This window comes from Acartia tonsa, chromosome 14 (assembly GCF_053477335.1).
Source record: "Acartia tonsa isolate MP-2025a chromosome 14, ASM5347733v1, whole genome shotgun sequence".
NCBI lineage: Eukaryota > Metazoa > Arthropoda > Copepoda > Calanoida > Acartiidae > Acartia > Acartia tonsa.
In genome coordinates this window covers 33,841,012-33,861,215 of record NC_137273.1, presented here as the reverse complement: position 1 = coordinate 33,861,215, position 20,204 = coordinate 33,841,012, and the positions used below count along the sequence as shown (strand labels likewise).

General features: G+C 35.1%; 1 protein-coding gene across 13 annotated transcripts in view; it reads right to left on the bottom strand.

Moving 5' to 3' along the window:
• Positions 1-20,204, bottom strand: part of LOC145306501 (uncharacterized) — a 57,048-nt gene that overhangs the window by 12,447 nt on the left and 24,397 nt on the right. For 12 of the 13 annotated variants that reach the window (XR_013875024.1, XR_013875026.1, XR_013875027.1 and 9 more), the window contains exons 9-19: positions 19,392-19,526; positions 18,658-18,951; positions 18,173-18,354; positions 17,579-17,724; positions 14,046-14,199; positions 13,278-13,421; positions 5,308-5,430; positions 3,081-3,198; positions 1,809-1,914; positions 886-959; positions 204-281 (exon numbers count right to left, since the gene is read on the bottom strand). Coding sequence is in view for 1 of the 13 variants with exons in the window: in XM_080148636.1 (XP_080004762.1) it covers positions 204-281; positions 886-959; positions 1,809-1,914; positions 3,141-3,198; positions 5,308-5,430; positions 13,278-13,421; positions 14,046-14,199; positions 17,579-17,724; positions 18,173-18,354; positions 18,658-18,951; positions 19,392-19,526 (1,494 nt within the window). In the remaining 12 variants the exon portion in view is untranslated. The remainder of the gene's footprint in view (positions 1-203; positions 282-885; positions 960-1,808; positions 1,915-3,080; positions 3,199-5,307; positions 5,431-13,277; positions 13,422-14,045; positions 14,200-17,578; positions 17,725-18,172; positions 18,355-18,657; positions 18,952-19,391; positions 19,527-20,204) is intronic. The other variant, XM_080148636.1, reaches the window with a different exon arrangement.

The window sequence follows — 20,204 nt, the reverse complement described above, 5'->3', positions numbered from 1 at the left end:
ATGCCCTTAATAAAAATATTAATAATCATTCCCAGTATGTCATCGAAACCGATTAATATCCGCTGGATTAGAACCGGTTCTAAGACATACTAAAAAATCATGCTTAGCGTAGTAAAAAAATAAAATTCTTAAAATCAATACCAGTTTTGTAACTTGGATACCCCCCCCACTCCTCGGATAAAAATGATATTATTATCCAATGCCTTCATAGAGTCGACAATATCTTCTGTTTCTTGTTTCACATAGCAGGGGTCCAAGTGTTTCTCCTCATCTGTTCTTTCCTAAAATATATCCTATTATATAAAGAAGTAAGCTTTTTGGTCTGTAGCGATGGATCTCGCTAGCCACTGAACCGATATGGTTCTCTTTTACAGTGAAACTTCATATAGGTCCTGTGATGGTTTTAGGCTATTTTATATTTTTTTATTAAATATGTCTGGGTATGGTTTTAGGCTATTTTTTGCTCTTCCATATCCCTTCGAGGATAGAGCCCCTAGGTTCTAGGGGTCCAGCCGCTAGTATTTTATAAAGTATTAAGTTTTTTTTGTATGTAGCTTAAGATTGACTACCAAAACGATTAAGTTCTTCATTGGGGACACTTTACACAAGTCAGTGGATGGTTTTCGGCTATTTAATTTTGAGATGTAAGTCTTGTTCATATATAAATGGAATATCTGCCATAAACAGGGATCTTAAGGGATAAGACAAATTGATAAAAATTATTGGTTTATAACTACCAATCAAGATTCAATAGAAATCCTTAAAGTTTATAAGCCAAACAAAGAAAAACGTGGTAATAAAACTTTGGGTACCAGTATAATGTACAGTTCAATATTCTCTTCCTCCCTGTGTACAGTATTAAAAATATAAAATAAAAAATCTTACATAATGTATCTTTCCAATACCAGTATGAGCCTTCTCCCATGTCCAGATTAGATATCTAGCCTGTTGCTGTTCCTCTGAAATATATAGATAGATAGTGGATAGAAAATTAAGATATAATTTGAAATAAATTCACTGAAATAAATATAAAAATCTTACGATTGACAGCAAAACACTGAAATTTATTCCTATTAAATTTTTATTCATTATTAACATCAAACGTTTAAAAGGGTAAAAAAGAACTGACACAGCTAGAATGCAAACAGTTGCTACACAAATAAACACAAAAGAATACTCAAATGTAACCTTTTTACCCTTGATAAAATTGGCATTTCCTTTAAAGTGCCTAGCGAGCAACAGTCGCATCCTTCTTCTTTCATTATAACCCCTGCGAAAATCCCAACCCTGCGAGGTCTATATCTGCGTTAATTTAACCAAACCTAACCTGAAGTCAAAAGCAAACTAGGTACCTCTGCCACTTTTTAGTTTGAATTAATCCTTATAATAAAGTAACATGATGTGTGTTAGTCTGTCTTTTTGTACCGAAGGATCTCGCTAACCGCTGAACCGATCGGGTTCTCCTTAACATAGGTCCCGGGAAGGTTTAAAACTATTTTGGGAGATGGTAACACCACCCTCCCAAGATAAATCGCCCCTAGAAAAAAAATTATTCCCCCTAAAAATTTTTTTTTTAAAAACTTAGTCAAAATTAGAGGGAACACCCCCAAAAAAATTCTCCCCCCTAAATTTTTTTACTTTTAAAATCTAAAATAATAAATTGGGTTATTAAATTCGACTCTCCCCTCCTCAAGTGCCCCTAGAGGCCTCTAGGAGGCGTAGCCGATAGTTTTGAAAAAGGGAGTGGGGAGGGGGGGGGGAGTTCTGTGCGCGTCTAGGCACTTGTTGATGGAAACCGATGTCCTTACCTACAGTAAGCTTCATAATAGGTGCATCAGGAATATCTAGTAAATCACTTGCAATCACTTTCTTCAATAACTCGTACGGGTCACTCATCAACTCACTTTCTTCCTCCTAAATAATAAATTGGAATGAGTCAAACGGCGGTTGGGTATTTGTGACCGTGGCTCAACACGTGGCGCATCCGCTCGTGATAGGTTCGATTCTCGGCTGAACACCGCGTCAGATCTAAAGACGTTTTTATGGTTCCTTCTGCTGCTATGTCAGGTGAACGACATTAATAGATAGAAATGGGGGAATGCCTTGGACCAACATTGGTGCAACTCATTTGCATAAACAGTTGGGACTTTCAGACGAAGGTCGTGCCATCAAAGAGTTGGTTGGCTGCTGGGTGTTACTTAATCTAATACCCCAGATGTTTGGCCTCCTTGGTAGTTGGAACTGACATTAGAGTGTCATGGACAGCAGCCTTGCCCGTAATGAGATAATAGATTCAAACGGTTTTAATATATTTTTATGGTTTAATTGGAATATTTAAAGGGGGGGGGGGGGGGGGGGGGCGAAAGTGACACTTTTTGAAACCAAAACTATAAGTCAAAGGAACTCAACTAAAAAAAGAGTTACAGGTCTGACATTTTGCATGGCAGTTGCTTTATAGGGGTACAATATGGAACTGTGAAAAAACGGCGGCGCAACCGCCGAAAACCGCCGAGAAAAGGCAAAAAAAAATTCGGCGGGAAACGGCGGTTTTCGGAGGTTGCGCCGCCATTTCTTCACAGTTCCATATTGTACCCCTATAAAGCAACTGCCATGCAAAATGTCAGACCTGAAACTCTTTTTTTTAGTTGAGTTCCTTTGACTTTTAGTTTTGGTTTCAAAAAGTGTCACTTTCGCCTCCCCCCCCCCTTTTAAGATAGCCCAGAAAAATGTCAAAACGGCTGAGCCGCCAGCCGTTAGCCATTATTTTTCCAACTTTTTGTTCGATTTAGGGAAAATAGACCTACCCAGGATTATTCATGCAAAATTTCAGATCAAACTTCGAATTCTAAGTGCCATTTAATCATTGATTACGAGATGGTTGCATTAACCCCCCCCCCCCCCCTTAATTTATGATTTAATCCTTATTTAAAAGTAACAGTTATCTGTCTTTCTCTTGCATAGGATATTGCCAACTGCAATACCAATGAGGTTTCTAAAAAGTTTCACTATAAAGGAGAACCATATCGGTTCAACAGTTAGCGGGATACTTTGCTACACACTGAATTTTGCAATAGTTTCACCTTTATGTCTTTATTGTCTGCCTCTGGATGATGTGAAGAAAATAGTTGAATTGTGTTCACCTCATTCTTTATTTCATTCTTTTCCTCTCTTCTTTCCATCTCCGTGTCGATTGAGGTCCTAAAATAGATTTCCAGTATGGCTTCAAAACCGATTAATATCTGCTGGATTAGAACTGGTTCTAAGACAAACTGAAAAATCATGTATCGTAACGTTTTATATCCAGTTTTCTACGAATATAAAAATGTACAATCATAATCTATCAAAAACAGTTTTGTTAGCCCGTGCCTTCAGCATCTCGGGGCTAATAAATAACATTTTCAGAACTGCGGAAAGCTGCGATGCGAAAAATAACCATTATTAGTGCTTAGATCTTACACCAGATTATCATACTGTAAACTAAGAAAGTGAGCCATGTAGCAGGCAAAAATATCCCCCCCCCCCCCCCAACCTTTATGCCACTTTACTCCATCCCTTCCTCTCCTACTAGATAAACGAACTGATCAATAATAGACAGGGGAAATAGCAACCTAAATTTAACCTAGTTCAATTGGGAATTATTTCTCAAAAACCTAAATAATGTAAAATATTGCTACGCAATATTCGTTTATGTTCGTTTGTCTCACTTTCTCATGTTAAAGTATTGTCTTAGGGAGGGATGGGACATTGGTCTGTTATTGACACTAGTCCCAAAATTTTATAATGACCTTTTTTATTCGCTAGCTTAACAACTTTGGGGACTTTCATTGAATTTTGATTAGGTAAGTTGATAAGTTGAATGTCCATACGTTTCAGCCACTAATTGTAATCTACGGAAATAATAATTTTGTGTATCATCATTGGGAAAGTACATCAATTTATCAACCATTGGTTATCCCTTTAGATCCCTAATGTTGTCTTGTTCTCATTCTAAAGAAAATATAAATTTGAGAACAAGTATATTATAGTGTAATATGTTGTAGAATGTAATATTTTACTTTCATCTTAGGTAAGCCGAGCCTAATCCCAAGAAATCAATTTTCCTAAAGCTTACGTCGACAGTTTACAATTTTTATTATCTTATGAGATACTAGCGGATGTGCCCCTAGTATCCAGTCAGGGAGTAAGGGAGGGGACAATGGATCAAATATTCAATTTTTAGGAGTCTCAGACTTTGTTTACTGGCTTAAAGGGAATGTGCATGAATTTAGCAGTTTCTGACTGAGTTTGGATACTAGCGCATCAAATGCCGCTAACTCTCTGAGTTAGTTTTGAATATAGCAGACGGAAGAATTTGTTATGACTTATGATATGGCTGGTTTTAAAAAAATTTCTCTAAAAAATATCATTTTATAGATAAAAACTTTATTGTGATATATGTGTAATAAACAATCTAAGAACCCTAATCTAGCAACCTAAATTTAATTCTTTTATATTGTGGCATTTAAAATTTATGAATGTGGGTTAAACTAGTTCCAGGGAGATTTTTCTAGTAATTAATTACAGAATGGTTACGTCAGTCCGATATACTGGTAATCTAATTTTCAAATGAATGCTTTTTTTCTTCCAACTTTTTCCTATTTTATAGTTTTCTAAATTTTAAAACCACACTCTTTATAATTTCCTTCAAATCTTCTGGATAAATCTGGATTTCATGTCTTTTCAGCGAAAACTCTTAAATTGAATTAATTGCCCATTGTCCCCTCCCTTACTCCCTGGTATCCAGTGGCTATGTATCCGAAGGGGGCGTTAGGGGAAGAATAAAAGCCTAAAACAAATGCAAAACTTAAATCTAAAAAAATAGTCTAAAACCCTCCTAGAATATAGGTTCCCAATATCTCTTTTGTTGTTACTGAGATCTTAACGGAAAAAAAAGCTTACTGGAAGACAAAAGGTAGATAATCCCATAAACATGATGAAAATAGAACCCTTTTTCTGTAGTTTAAAATAATTGATTGAAAAGTTTGGACAGCCTAATTGAATTTCATGGGTGTACTGTCAGTCAAAATGTCTTTCATGTATTGGTAAAGGTGTTATTTTGACAACAGTAGTTAAAACAATATTACTAACTAAACACCGAACAATAAAAGAACACGCCCAATTTTTGTCAAAAACACAGTGTATGTACTTTTGCTGGTAGTAGAAATGGTATGATGGAGCTTGAGTTTGCCCCAGTGTTACAGCCAACTCCATTACATCTTAGTTCAAAACCCTAAGAAACTATGGCTAATAAATCAATCAATGAATTACCTTGCAACTTCTTCAATTTTCTGTTCCCGTCTACGCTGAGGTCCACAGATGACTGAAGCTCTGGCCATTGGAGAGGAGGATGCGGCCTTTCTGATCACCTCTATCCTGCTACCACCAGCTTCCCTGAAAATATCATTTCATATAATGAGTCTGCCGGTAAGTTTGGGTACCTCTTTCTTTAAGGACTTTGCAGGGATCTAAAAGAAGAAGAAGACAATGGCCTATAAATTTATGTACATCCCCAATGATAATAAAAAATAAATTCGTAGATTAGTGGTTGAAACGTTTGGACACTCGACTAAATAAAATAGCCAATCAAAATTCAGTAAAAGTGGTTGAAACGTTTGGACACTCAACTAAATAAAAATAGCCACTCAAAATTCAGTAAAAGTCCCCAAGGTTGTTAAGCCAGGGAATAAGAAAACGTTATTATAAGACTTTGGTAACTAGTGTAATGAACAGCCCAATATCCCCTCCCTCGTCCGAGCACATTGTTAATGTTATGACTCTGCTTAAGATCTCTAAAATGCCCTAAGGCCCAGATTTAGGCCTGTCTGCCTAAACAATGAGTTAAAGAGAAGCAGGGAGGAAGATATGGGGACATTGGACACTAGTACCCAAAGTTTTATTACCACGATTTCTTTATCGTTGGCCCAAAACTTTGGGTACTTTCCTGATTGACTGTGTCTAAATTAATATTGTACAAACTTTTAACTAATATTAGGATGGGTAATTTTGTAACACACTTACAAATAATCTTAATGGTTGATTCAAAATTTTGGGTTATAGTCCTTTCTTCGTATTTTCACGGGGCAATCACCTAACATAATATAACCTAACCTAACCTAAAATGACCATTCAAAAGCCATTTTTAACATAAGACGAATCACCCCTTAAGGGGCGTTGCCATGAAAGGAACTGTACTTAAACTTTTCAACCAATAATTTTAATCACAAATGGATCTAAGTTTATCTCTAGTATAGCATTAGCCTCGCTATACTAGTGGCCTCGCTTCTAGCATTTAGGCGCTCTGTATAAAAATGGTGCGAAAGACACATAAAAAAAAGCCTAAAACCATCCAAATATTAAAATTATAAACAGAATAGCCAAAAACGGTGACTACTAAAATGGTGGGTCCACGTATTACGTGCATGACAGATATCTTGAGTTTTTTCCGTCTTAATTTTTTACGACTTTTTATACAGTTTTGTATTGTGGGAGGCGTTGTTAGACAAATTAGTTGGGGGGGAAAGTACCAATTCAACGGTGGGCGTTCATTTCCGCATGCTATCACTTCAGCATATTGTTTCATCAATACACAAAAGCAAATTAAATTAGAAGGGGTATACAGTAGTGGGTATAATGGATCTAAAGGGATAAAGATAATAAGACAATGGCCGATAAATTAATATATACCCCAATGATGATACTTAGAATAACCCCTTCAGTAGATTAAAATTTGTGGTTGAAAAGTGTGAACAATCAACCTAATGAAGCAACCAATTTAAATTGACCCAATCCCCAAAATTGTTAAGCCAACTAATGAAAAAACGTTATTTTAAAACTTTGGGTACTATTGTCATTGCCCACTCTTTCTCTGCTGTACAAAGTTTGTACGGTGTTAACAAGGACAAAAGGGATGTAAAGTAGAAAATATTTTTTTCGTGAAATAAAAGAAATTATTTTTTTTTCATTAAATAAAAGATATATAAATATATTTTGTATCTTGTTTATAAAAATATTTTAGATTCTAAATAAATTTAGCTGAGTAATTTACCACATCATATTATAGACATCTTTCCGTGGATAATAAGTGAAAACAAGGTTCCGAATGCCTTAACTATAAAAACTAGTGCTAATCTTATAATATTTACTTTAATACTCATGTAAAATTTCTGTAATATTAGAAGTAATAGAGTAGCCTCGCTACTAGAAAACGATTTATCTTTGTACTTAATACCCTTTCTTTAAGAGAAATAATTCTTCAATTTATACATGGGAACGTTTTATGGGGGCGTTCAAAAAAGTGGTGGTTTATGCACCACCAATAATTAAAATTTAAACAAAAATAAAAATCTGTATTTTAATGTATTTTATATACGTAAATATATTCTATTCCTTAGTATCTTTTATTTGAATGCTTACAAGCGACTTCAGATAAAGTATCAATTAATTTGCATGCGTCGCATGTGTTTTAATGTGTTCGTATGAAAGTAAATTATGTTTGCATGAATAAATGGAGTTGAAATATGGATCTTGAAATTGTTGGCGAAGTTTATCTATAATTTGAAATGTCTGTCAGCTTGTCTATGTAACATTTTTTCTGCTTTTATTTTTAATTTTTTTGTATTTTCCTCATGGCTTTTCAAACAGAATGACTGATTAACAGGTAGAAAAACAAAGTGAGTTACAGAGTAGATTTGCTTTAAAAATGTGTTTATCTGCCAACATTTTTATTTTGTTAGTGAGTGAATAAATATTAGTTTTTTAAAAGCAAAGCTTTTCTATAATTAGGGTCTGTCCGTCTGTATGTGAGTTTATTATTATGGGACAGTTAGCTATCCTGGTTAAAACTATGCCCCGCCCCATAACTCAAACAAGGCCAAGAATTATTCCCTACTCCTCCTATTTAAAAAAACCAATGTTTTAATCTTTTTTTTAAAACTTTTTCAGTCGTCATACCTAAGATTCAAAATAATTTGTGACATTGTTCTATATAAATGTATGTTTAATATCTTTGATCATATTTGCTGTTATCTAATATGTCTCATACCTATATTTTTTAAGACAAAATGAATTGAAAATGAATGCTAAAATCGAAATATATCTTCATGTCTTAGAATAGTGTATTTTTTAAAAAATAGGTTGAAAAACATACTAACTTTAAAATAGGTTAATTTATATGAAATATAGGTGTTCAAGTCAATTTCAGGCTCCAGGTATGATCCTGCAGGTCCTGATCCTCGAGGTCTCCAGAAATCTTTAAAACCCTCCTGTGACCGCAATTTTTGACATAGAGCCTTCAAATTTTAAACTTACGCTTTTCTTCTACGTCTACATAATGTATTAAAATTTTATGAAGATCTGCCGCCGTTCTCCCGCTGACCGCCAACTGCGGCGGCTGGCAGGTGCCAAGTACAGCTGCGGCCGACGAAATTTATGTTTTGAGATTTCTAATATAAATTTTACATAAATATAAACATTTTCTGAAAAAAATTATTTTTCTTGTTTCAAAGATAAAAAAAATTACAGCCTTTTGAAATTTTTAAGTAGAAAAGGACTTAAAAACAAAGGTTGTTAAATAAAATGGAGAAGAAAGCGAAAGTTGACTTAGGCTCAGTTTTAGTCGGAAATTCATTATCAAACAGGGGACATGCACTGAGATAATAGGGGGGGGGGGGGGGTTGAGCCCTACCTCCAAATGTGCGGCAAGGGGCCTCACTATTAAGGGTTAATGTCTAGTATACTTATTGTTTTGTATTAGATATATTACTTAAGGGGGGGGGGGGGGGGCGGATCTGACACTTTTGCGTAAACTTGGAGTATAGGCTTTGTCTTAGGAGTGAGAGGTTAGGTTATTTGGGGGAAAAGTTTAGTTTTGGGTGTATTTTCCTAATATTTTATTAAATTTTTTTTATATGTCTCCAGGTTCAGGTGCTGCAGGCTGGAAGGTCACTTCTGGAAAGGTATAAATGAAAAAAAATAGTTTGAAGAGTTAGAGATCAACTTATTCAACCAAATATGCATCTTTTGGGATGTTATGAGCGTATATAAAGAAAAAATAAAAATCAGCCTCCACGTTCAGGTCCTGCAGATCTCCAGGTGAATTCTGGACAAGTAAAAGCTGAAAATTTTTAATTTTATAGTTAGAACAAAAAAAACTGAAAATTTTTAATTTTATAGTTAGAACAAAACTTATTTTACAAAAGTTTCTACTTTATTAATGGTATGAACTAATTTGAAGAAAAATTTGAAATCAGGATCCAGGTTCAGGTTCTGCAGGCCTCCAGATAAATTCTAGACAGGTAAAAACTGAAAATTTTTACTTTTGAAGTTAGAACAAAACTTATTTAGTAAAAGTTGCTACTTTATGGATAGTATTAACATTTTTGAGGAAAAATTTGAAATCGGGATCCAGGTTCAGGTACTGCAGGCCTCCAGGTGGATCCTGGACAGGTAAAATCTAAAAATTTTCACTTTTAAATTTAGGGCATAACTTATTTAACAAAAGTAGTATTACCTCATTTGAAGAAAAATTTCAAATTGGGCTCCAGGTTCAGGTACTGCAGGCCTTCAGGTGTATCCTGGACAGGTAGAAATAAAAATTTTCACTTTTAAAGTTAGGGCATAACTTATTTTGAACCTGGAGCCCAATTTCAAAATTTTCTTCAAATTAGTTAATACTATCCATAAAGTATCAACTTTTGTTAAAGAAGTTATGCTTTAACTTTAAAAGTGAAAATTTTTATTTCTACCTGTCCAGGATCCACCTGGAGGCCTGCAGGACCTGAATCTAGAGGCTGATTTTTATTTTTTCTTCATATATGCTCATAAAATCCAAAAATATGCATATTTAGTTTAATAAGTTTATCTCTAACTCTTCAAACTAATTTTTTTTTCATTTATACCTGTCCAGAAGTGACCTTCCAGCCTGCAGCACCTTAACCTGGAGACCTATCAAAAAAATTTTAAATACAGTGTGTTTTTTTATGAGAACTTTTTTGAAAGCAATTTTACCCCACTTATAGTTATCAGAATTTAATGATTAATGGCTTATTTTCTTCGCTTTTTAAGGGAAATTATGAAACAACCAAAAAATGTTGAAAAAGTACAGAGCTGGATCTTTAAATCGTTTTTATAGTGCGCTGAATTGGGGCGATTCAGAGGTGAACCGTAGCTGCGCTGGTGGTTAGCCACAGCTCGCCTATAAAACAGGGATTTTTAAAAGATTTTCGGCGCGGTGTTGCTAGATCGCTGGCGACACTCAATAACATATCCATACGTGCCGGTACAATTTTATAACTTAAAATGGGTCAGTACGGTGTTTTATATAAAAAAATATATAATTTATTTTTAAAATAACTATAAAAATGTTTTCACTATAGTTTTGCAATAAAATATTAAACTAATTTTAAAAAAATATTTATTTATTAAATATGAATCATCCAGATTTAGCGCGGCAATGCCACTCGTTGAGTGGCATTGCTGCGCCGGTTCGGCGCAACTGACCGCGCTGAATCGCCCATGCCATTTCTATTTAAAGATTGGTATTTAATAATTTGATGGCGCGCTGAATGAATCGCCCCGGTTTAAATCACCTATAAACAATTTAAAGATCCAGCTCAGTAAAGTTGAAAATTAAAAACTTAGGTGTCAACATCTAAAAATGGTTTTAGAGCATTTTTCTTATGTTCAAATATTCTACCTTTTGCAAGAATGGCTGCAAAACGCTTCAAAGTTGAGATATAGAGCTATAAATTTATACAGATACTATTAGGGACATGTACTAGAATAGGTCAAAGTTAGAAGGCCATATCTCAATCAGGGAGAAAGTACTGGCCCCCCAAAGTCGACTACTGAAAATACAATTTTTTTCTTGCAAAGGGTAGAAGATTTGAGCATAAGAAAAATGCGCTAAAACCATTTTTAGAAGTGGTCACCTAAGTTTTTAATTTTCAACTTTACTGTACTTTTTCAACAAAAACTGTAATTTTTTTTGGTTGTTTCATAATTTCCCTTAAAAAACGAAGAAAATAAGCCATTAATCATTAAATTCTGATAACTATAAGTGGAGTAAATTGGCTTTCAAAAAAGTTCTCATAAAAAAAACACACTGTATGAGGAAAATACACCCCAAAACTAAACTTTTTTCCCAAAAAACCTATCCTCTCACTCTGAAGACAAGGCCTATACTCCATGGTTACGCAAAAGTTTCAGATCGCCCCCCCCCCCCCCACATATCAATCAAACAACAAACCCTTTGAATTCATGAACTTTTTTTTTGAAAGGCTCTTGTGACCGCAATTTTTGACTTACAGACTTCAAATTTTAAACCTAAGCTGTTCTAACATGTATACATGACATATTTAAATTTCATAAAAATCCAACGCTGTTTTCTTGCCGACTTCTGTCTGCAGCGTCCGGAAACTGCCAAGTACTGCTGCCGCCGCCGAAATTTATATTCAAGATTTCTAATATTATATATACATAAAGGTAAACACTTTCTGAAAAAATCTTCTTCTAGCTTTAAGAGTACAGAAATTACAGCCTTTTGAAATTTCTAAGTAAAAAAGGACCTAAAAACAAGGTTGTTCAATAAAAAAGTAAAAATTACTTTGATCCACTTATTGTCGGAAATTCAATATTAAACAGGGGACATGCACATTAGAAACAGAGATAACAGAGTGAACGTTCAATATCGCCCCCCCCTCCTCTCCTACCCTCGACCTATTAAGGTCAATAAAGGGGACCAACCGTTAAAGGTTAAACATAAAATTCGCTACTAAAAATAAACTGTAAAGTCATCTTAGAATTGATTAAAATTTTTATTTAGTTTCCTGCGAAGAAATCTGCGATACCGTCGCTAATTTTTAAAATTATAATCTATGCTATAAAAATTGAATTCTTTAATAATTTGTATTAAATTTAAATATGGAATGTAAATATAAGTAGAAATTATTTGTTTCTATCAATGCGTTGCAAAATTTTAAGTTCGCCAAATTTGAGATATGTCAGAGAGCCAGACCCACCATTTTAGGGGTCACCCCAAAAACCATACCGGGATCTATATGAAGCCTCCCTAAAATGGAGAACTCAAACGTTTCAGCAATTATCGAAATCTTAAGCTACAGACAAAAAAAAAACCTTACTACTTTATATAATAGGATATGTTGATTGCTCTAGATATCTATCAAAACTAAACTCATATTTATTCTAAACTAGTTTCGAAAAAAGTTGGGGGTGAAATAAGTAATGGGAAGGGGGTAGTTGTACTTTGTAGGCCATTTTTTGTACAGTACATAGTAGGAAATTTGTACAGTTCTTGGCAGAACTTTGTACTTAGTAACCATTTGTCCTTAATAGATTAGAAATGTGTAGAAAGACTGTCCAGTCCAAAATTTTACAAAAAAATTCTGAGTTGAAATTTTCCCACTTTCTTCTCCCCCCCCCCCCCCCCCATCTTACCTACTTGCCATTAGTTACAAATCAAGTTCTAAGTACACATTCACTTACATAGGATACTCGTAAGTGATGAAAAAAGGATCTAGGTTTTCTCTATTTGCCACTTTCTAACTCATAATATGGTCGGTTTCTTCCTTCATATTAAGTGATTAGGAAACTAGGATTTTTTATTTGCCTCTTTGTAACTCCTAATGTAGTCGGACTGTTCCGTGTTCCTACGCTGTTGTTCTTATTGGTCAAATTAAGTAATTTGGGATCTAGGCTTTATTTGCCACTTTCTAACTCTTAATATGGTCAGATTGTTCCTACAAAGTGTTCCTCATGGTTTAATTCGGTGCTAAATGGTCTAGGCTTTTTTTATTTGTCACTTAAAATGTAGTCGGATTATTCCTACGCAGTGTTCTTATTGGTCAGATTACGTAGTTTAGGAAATAGTCTTTATTTGCCAATTTCTAACTCATAATATGGTCAGATTGTTCCTACAAAGTGTTCCTTATGTTCCAATTCGGTGCTAAGAGATTTAGGCTTTTACTATTTTACTTTCACTTTCTAACATAAAATGTAGTCGGATTGCTCCTACACTGTGTTCTTAATGGTAAACTAAAGTAATTTGGATCTAGGCTTTCTTAATATGAACGTAATTTGGGAAATAGTCTTTATTTGCCAATTTCTAACTCATAATATGGTCAGATTGTCCCTTATGTTCCAATTCGGTGCTAAGAGATTTAGGCTTTTTCTATTTGTCACATTTCTATTTCTAACATGAAATGTAGTCGGATTGATCCTACCTGTGTTTGTATGTATTGAGCATGGTGTCCAAGTCTGGCATAGCCGTCGTAGAGGAGAAGGAAGAGATCAGGGAGCTCGAAGACATGGGGGAGGGCACACCCGACGACCCACTCTTTGTTGGAAGAGAGTGGGGGATAGAGTAACTGAAAATAATAAGAATAAATATATCTTTATAATAAAGTTTTGGATTATGGAAAGAAAATAAAGTAGCGGGTTTCGCCGTATTTTCACAATAGCCTTTGGTAGGTTATTTTAGGTTAGATAAATGTTAATGATTGCCCCGCAGGGTTAAGAAACAGGCCCAGCAAGGGGCTAGAAATAGGAGAAAAGCTAATGTGAAAATATGACGAACCCCGCTACTTTGTTTTCTTTCCAGGATCTAAAGTTTTTACTACCTAAGGTTTTATTTTTATGTTCTATACTGAAAATATACAAAAAAAAATATAAATAGGCAAGGAAATTGGTATCATCAAAAAAAATGAGCATTGAATCAGGAATAAAGACATTTATAAATAGTTTTTTTTTCTATAGGCAGGTAAGGCATTTCTTTATAAATATTCTTATCGGCTATTTGATTAAAAGCTATCAAATAATATTTTTTTATGTTTAATTCTTTATGCTTTTATAAGAGATAGCTTATGTGTTACGCCTGCTTCTCTATAATTCACGTTGAATGTCCATCCGTCAGTTTGTCCATCCATAACGCTATGTGGGAATCAAATGTTAACATCCGCCTGTAGTACATCTCTGTAAGAAAACTAAATTACCCAGAATCAGGTTGATGGGAAGACGACGGAAAAACAGAAAATCTCGCCGCCTGCTGGTTCAAAATCGCCAACATTCCTTGTTGTTTCAATCTCGCCGCCATTTCTTGTTGGTTTGCGTTGTACAAATGGTTTCCATGTGTATCGCTGTGGTAACCTTAAAAAAAATAAGGATGACACCATCCATAAAAGCGATGCTCAACAACCATGTAAAAATGGACATACGGACTTTCTGGTAATAAGGGGGGGGGGAAGTTCTGACACTTTTGCGTAAACAGTGATTATAGGCTTTGTCTTTGGAGATAATGGATAAGTTATTTGGCAAAAAAGTTTCCTTTTGGGATGTAGTTTTCCTATTTTTAAAAAAATTTTGAATTCGGCCTCCAGGTTCCGGTACTCCAGGCCTCCAGGTGGATTCTGGACAGGTAAAAAAAAAATTCAAGATAGAACAAAACTTATTCAACAAAAGTTGGTACTTTATGGATGGTATGAACTAATTTGAAGAAATTTTTGAAATCGGGCTCCAGGTTCTGGTACTGCAGGCCTCCAGGTGGATCCTGGACAGGTAAAAATTGAAAATTTTTAATTTTAAAGTTAGAACAAAACTTATTTAACAAAAGTTGCTACTTTATGGATGGTATGATCTAATTTGAAGAAATTTTTGAAATCGGGCTCCAGGTTCTGGTACTGCAGGCCTCCAGGTGGATCCTGGACAGGTAAAAATTGAAAATTTTTAATTTAAAAGTTAGAACAAAACTTATTTAACAAAAGTGGCTTCTTTATAGATGGTTTGAACTAATTTGAAGAAAATTTTGAAATCAGGCTCCAGGTTCAGGTACTGCAGGCCTCCAGGTGGATCCTGGACAGGTAAAAACTGAATTTTTTTACTTTAAAAGTTAGAACAAAACTTATTTGACAAAAGTGGCTTCTTTATAGATAGTATTAACTAATTTGAAGAAAAATTTTGAAATCGGGCTCCAGGTTTAGGTACTGCAGGCCTTCAGGTGGATCCTGGACAGGTAAAAACTGAAATTTTTACTTTAAAAGTTAGAACAAAACTTATTTAACAAAAGTTGCTTCTTTATAAATGGTTTAACTAATCTGAAAAAAATTTTGAAATCGGGCTCCAGGTTCAGGTAAAAATTTCAATTTTTACTTTAAAGTTAGAACAAAACTTATTTAACAAAAGTGGCTTCTTTATAGATGGTAGGAAGTAATTTGAAGAAAATTTTGAAATCGGGCGCCAGGTTCAGGTACTGCAGGCCTCCAGGTGGATCCTGGACAGGTAAAAATTAAAAATTTTTACTTTAAAAGTCAAAACAAAACTTATTTGACAAAAGTGGCTTCTTTAAAGATAGTAGAAAGTAATTTGAAGAAAATTTTGAAATTTCAAAATTTTCTTCAAATTAGTTAATACCATCCATAAAGTATCAACTAAGTTTTGATCCAACTTTTAAAGTGAAAAAATTCAATTTTTACATGTCCAGGATCTACCTGGAGGCCTGCAGTACCTGAACCTGGAGCCCAATTTCAAATTTTTCTTTAAAGTATTTAATACCATCCATAAAGTATCAACTTTTGTTCAATAAGTTTTGTTCTAACTTTAATAGAAAAAAATTTTAGTTTTTACTTGTCCAGGATCCACCTGGAGGCCTGCAGTACCTGAACCTGGAGCCCAATTTCAAAATTTTCTTCAAATTACTTCCTACCATCCATAAAGAAGCCAATGTTGTTAAATAAGTTTTGTTCTAACTTTTAAAGTAAAGAATTTCAATTTTTACCTGTCCAGGATCTACCTGGAGGCCTGCAGTACCTCAACCTGAAGCCCGATTTCAAAATTTTCTTCAATATAGTTCATACCATCTATAAAGAAGCCACTTTTTTTAAATAAGTTTTTTTCTAACTTTTAAAGTAAAAATTTTTAACTTTTACCTGTCCAGGATCCACCTGGAGGCCTGCAGCACCTGAACCTGGAGCCCGATATCAAAATTTTCTTCAAATTAGTTAATACCATCTATAAAGAAGCCACTTTTGTAAAAATAAGTTTTGTTCTAACTTTTAAAGTAAAAATTATCAATTTTTACCCGTCCAGGATCCACCTGGAGGCCTGCAGTACCTGAACCTGGAGCTCGATTTCAAAATTTTCTTCAAATTAGTTCATACCATCCATAAAGAAGCCACTTTTGTTAAATAAGTTTTGTTCTAACTTTTAAATTAAAATTTTTCAATTTTTACCTGTCCAGGATCCACTTGGAGGCCTGCAGCCAGGGTTTCGGATCCGGATCTGGATCCGGATCCGGATCCGCAAGGATCCGCATATTTTTGAGTCCAAGGATCCGGATCCGGATCCTTAGACTCCAAAAAATGCGGAAAAAATGGAAAAATCTACCTAAATTTATATAAAATCTCAGACATTCTCTTGATGAGAGCCAATCTTTAAGGTTTAGGTTCAGACTTGAAAATTAAAAGTATTTTTGACTTCGAATTAAAGAATAAAATTTTTTTGAAAAATTTGGTGATTTTATTTTTATTGTCAAAGATCCGGATCCGGATCCAGTAGGATCCGGATCCGCATCCGGATCCGGATCCGGATCCGCACTGACCAAATTTTGAGGATCCGGATCCGGATCCGGATCCGCATAAAATCAATGCGGATCCGAAACCCTGCCTGCAGCACCTGAACCTGGAGCCCGATTTCAAAATTTTCTTCAAATTAGATCATACCATCCATTAAGTAGCAACTTTTGTTAAATAAGTTTTGTTCTAACTTTTAAAGTAAAAATTTTCAATTTTTACCTGTCCAGGATCCACCTGGAGGCCTGCAGCACCTGAACCTGGAGCCCGATTTCAAAAATTTCTTCAAATTAGTTCATACCATCCATAAAGTACCAACTTTTGTTAAATAAGTTTTGTTCTAACTTTAAAATTAAAAATTTTCAATTTTTACCTGTCCAGGATCCACCTGGAGGCCTGCAGTACCAGAACCTGGAGCCCGATTTCAAAAATTTCTTCAAATTAGTTCATACCATCCATAAAGTACCAACTTTTGTTAAATAAGTTTTGTTCTATCTTGAATTTTTTTTTTACCTGTCCAGAATCCACCTTAAGGCCTGGAGTACCGGAACCTGGAGGCCGAATCCAAATTTTTTTTAAAAATAGGAAAACTACATCCCAAAAGGAAGCTTTTTTGCCAAATAACTTATCCATTATCTCCAAAGACAAAGCCTATAATCACTGTTTACGCAAAAGTGTCAGAACTCCCCCCCCCCCCCCTTGCTAAGTACGCTATCTGAATTGTACCCTAATAGTTCAGGAAGCATTAGTTCCAAAAAGTATTAAATGATTAGATTTTTATCTATGATAAAAATTCTTAAAGCGCAAACTTGACAGTAAAAATTCTAAAAATACTTTTTTGTGGATCATGCGATAGTAGGGGGATAATTAATATTATCATCATATTATGGATGTTCAATAATTAATTGTCCATTGTCTTATCCCCTAAGATTTCTGAACTTTCAAAAAATTCGTATTTCTACCTGGTACATGGGAAGTTTCCATCTGTTTGTCCATTTGAATCAAATTGCGCGCGAAAGTGTGGTGGGCCTCGTTGGACGACGACCTTTGAGGCTGGAACAGCCTCTGTGTGGACGCCACGGAGCTTGGGGAATGTTGGGGTGAAAAACTTAATTTTGGGATAATTAATTCGTATTAATTTCAAATTTGTGAAAATTAGATGATAACTATCAAAAGCTTCGCATAAATTTTTTTCAAGCATGTAAAAAACTGTTGAAAAGCAGTCCGATCATCATGCATGTTTTCTACTTAAACTTGATCCATACTGATAAAAATGTTGACAAGAAGTTTCAGCAGTATGTCTTGAATAAGAGCTGAGAAAATACGTTTCCCCCATTCTTTTTCTAACAGGACAGAAAGATAAGGACGGATATTTCTAGAGTTGCTTTGTTATTAATAATTTTATATTTTATAATAAAATTCTAAGGAAGAGTGATTAAACAATATGATTCTTCTTTCAGGTTGTAACCTCTACGCGAAAATTACACCCCCCCGACCCTTTAAAAAAAATTCTAAAAGATAGGCAAGACAAAATAGAAATTGATCATCCAAAAAACCTGAAAGGTGAAGTAGATGTTGATGGGTAAGAAAGAGGTGGGGAATGTTGAGTAACCCCACCCATACCACCACCAGGGCCTTCAAAGAAAAATGGGGATTTTCTGGTTGCTGAAGGTGAGTTTCGATGTCTAAAGGTTTCATGCGCTCCAGATGGGGATTTATGCGGGTGATGTTGACTTCCCTGAAAATACAGGAATTTAGACAGAATTTAGGGGATTAACCTTAGTCGAGTAATGAAACAAATTTTTTAAATAAATTGAAATAAGGAAAGAGATAGGTTTTTATCCTTAAGCCTAACTCTTGCGAGAAGCACTAACCCTGCGGTGCTATACAGTAGCCATTATAACCTAACCTAAAGTAATAAACAATCAAAGGACAATTCCCCCCCTGCCCCTTCAACCTTATCTGTTTTTTTCTTCTGTCCATTGCCAAATATATAAATCTCACCTACCGAACTGAAGGCTAACTAAAATATTCAACTTGCCTGATAATATCCTGGGGACATGCGATGTGATAGTGGATGATTATATAATTGTGGGGATTTGTGCGGCAAGTGGGCATCCCGTAAAAATGGCGACTTTTGGGGTGATGACGCATCATAAACGGACTCATGAGATGAGGAAAGGGGTGAGTTCCGCGGCATGTAAGATGGGGATTTATGACCCATCAGTTGGGATCTCTGGCTGATGACTGATTGACTGTGGTGGCTGGGCGATACTGTGACAGCATAATTGTCTCCAAAAGAGGTTGGGGAAACCTGGGATATTGTTCGGCTTCCCTGTAATTAAATATGACAAAATTAGATTTGTTCTAGTGAAGTATAGCTGCAATCATCAACTATATATATAAGAATAAGATATAAATTAGTTCTTTCCCTCATAAAGGCTGTTGAGCACTGAAACCCCCTAATTTTGAAATACATTGAAAATCAGGCGGGGGGGAGGGGGTTAGTATTTCCCCTATATCTTACCTCTGCGAGGGACAATAACCCAACTTGATCTAGGATATTAGAATGAAAAATTATAAGATTAAAACCAGTTTTGTTAGGTCCAAAGGGCCGATGTCCCGGGCTAACAACAATGGTATTAATTTTATGATTTTTATTTAAATATTCGCAGAAAACTGGATATAATACGATGACTGAAAACCGATTCTAATCCAGTGGATATTAACCGGTTTCGAAGCCATTACTGGAAATATGAGAAATGATTTGCTGACCTGCGACACTTGTGAGGTAGATGTGACATGCGCAGATGAGTGGATAACTTTGCTCCAAGGTTGGTAAGATTGCGGCCACGCGTAGTTTGAATTAAACACATTGTCCTTCATTTCTGCTGGCTCTTGCTTGGAAACCTGCACAAGAGAAACATAATCATGATTAATTTGCTTGAAAAAGGAATGGCAACATTAGGGTAAAACAATAGAGGGGGAATAAATAACTGTATGTCCCCTTCCCGAGGACCCTGAGCCGACTTTTAATCAACCAATAGCGTCGGGAATATTAACACAGCCGTGACAAGTCGCTACAAAAGAGCAGAAAGCAATTTGCTGGCGGAACGGAAAAGGTCCCCAAAAGGGAGATGATCCAGGTAGTAGTCTGGATGTACATCCATAGATTTATTGTGACAACATCCATAAGAAGTGGCGAAGCACAAAAAAAGATGTAGAAACTGACTACCGTCCGAGTTCTCTTGGGAGGGTGTTGGTACCCTCATCCATAATAATTATAAACCGTCTCAGGACCTTTACGAAGCTAAATTCATCAATTAGCGAGATCCTTCAGACAGCCAGACAAACATCCTGTTACTTTCATATAAGGATAATTCATTTAAAATCCACTTGAACTTAATTTATGTATTTATTTATATAATTTCAGGTATTTAAAGGGATAAGATAACGGCCGATAAATTGATGTACATCTCCAATGCCCAATAATACACACAAATATTCCTTATTTAGATATTCTATTAGTGGTTGAAACGTTTGGACACCCAAGTTAACGAACCAACCAAACATTAAATAAAAATTTAA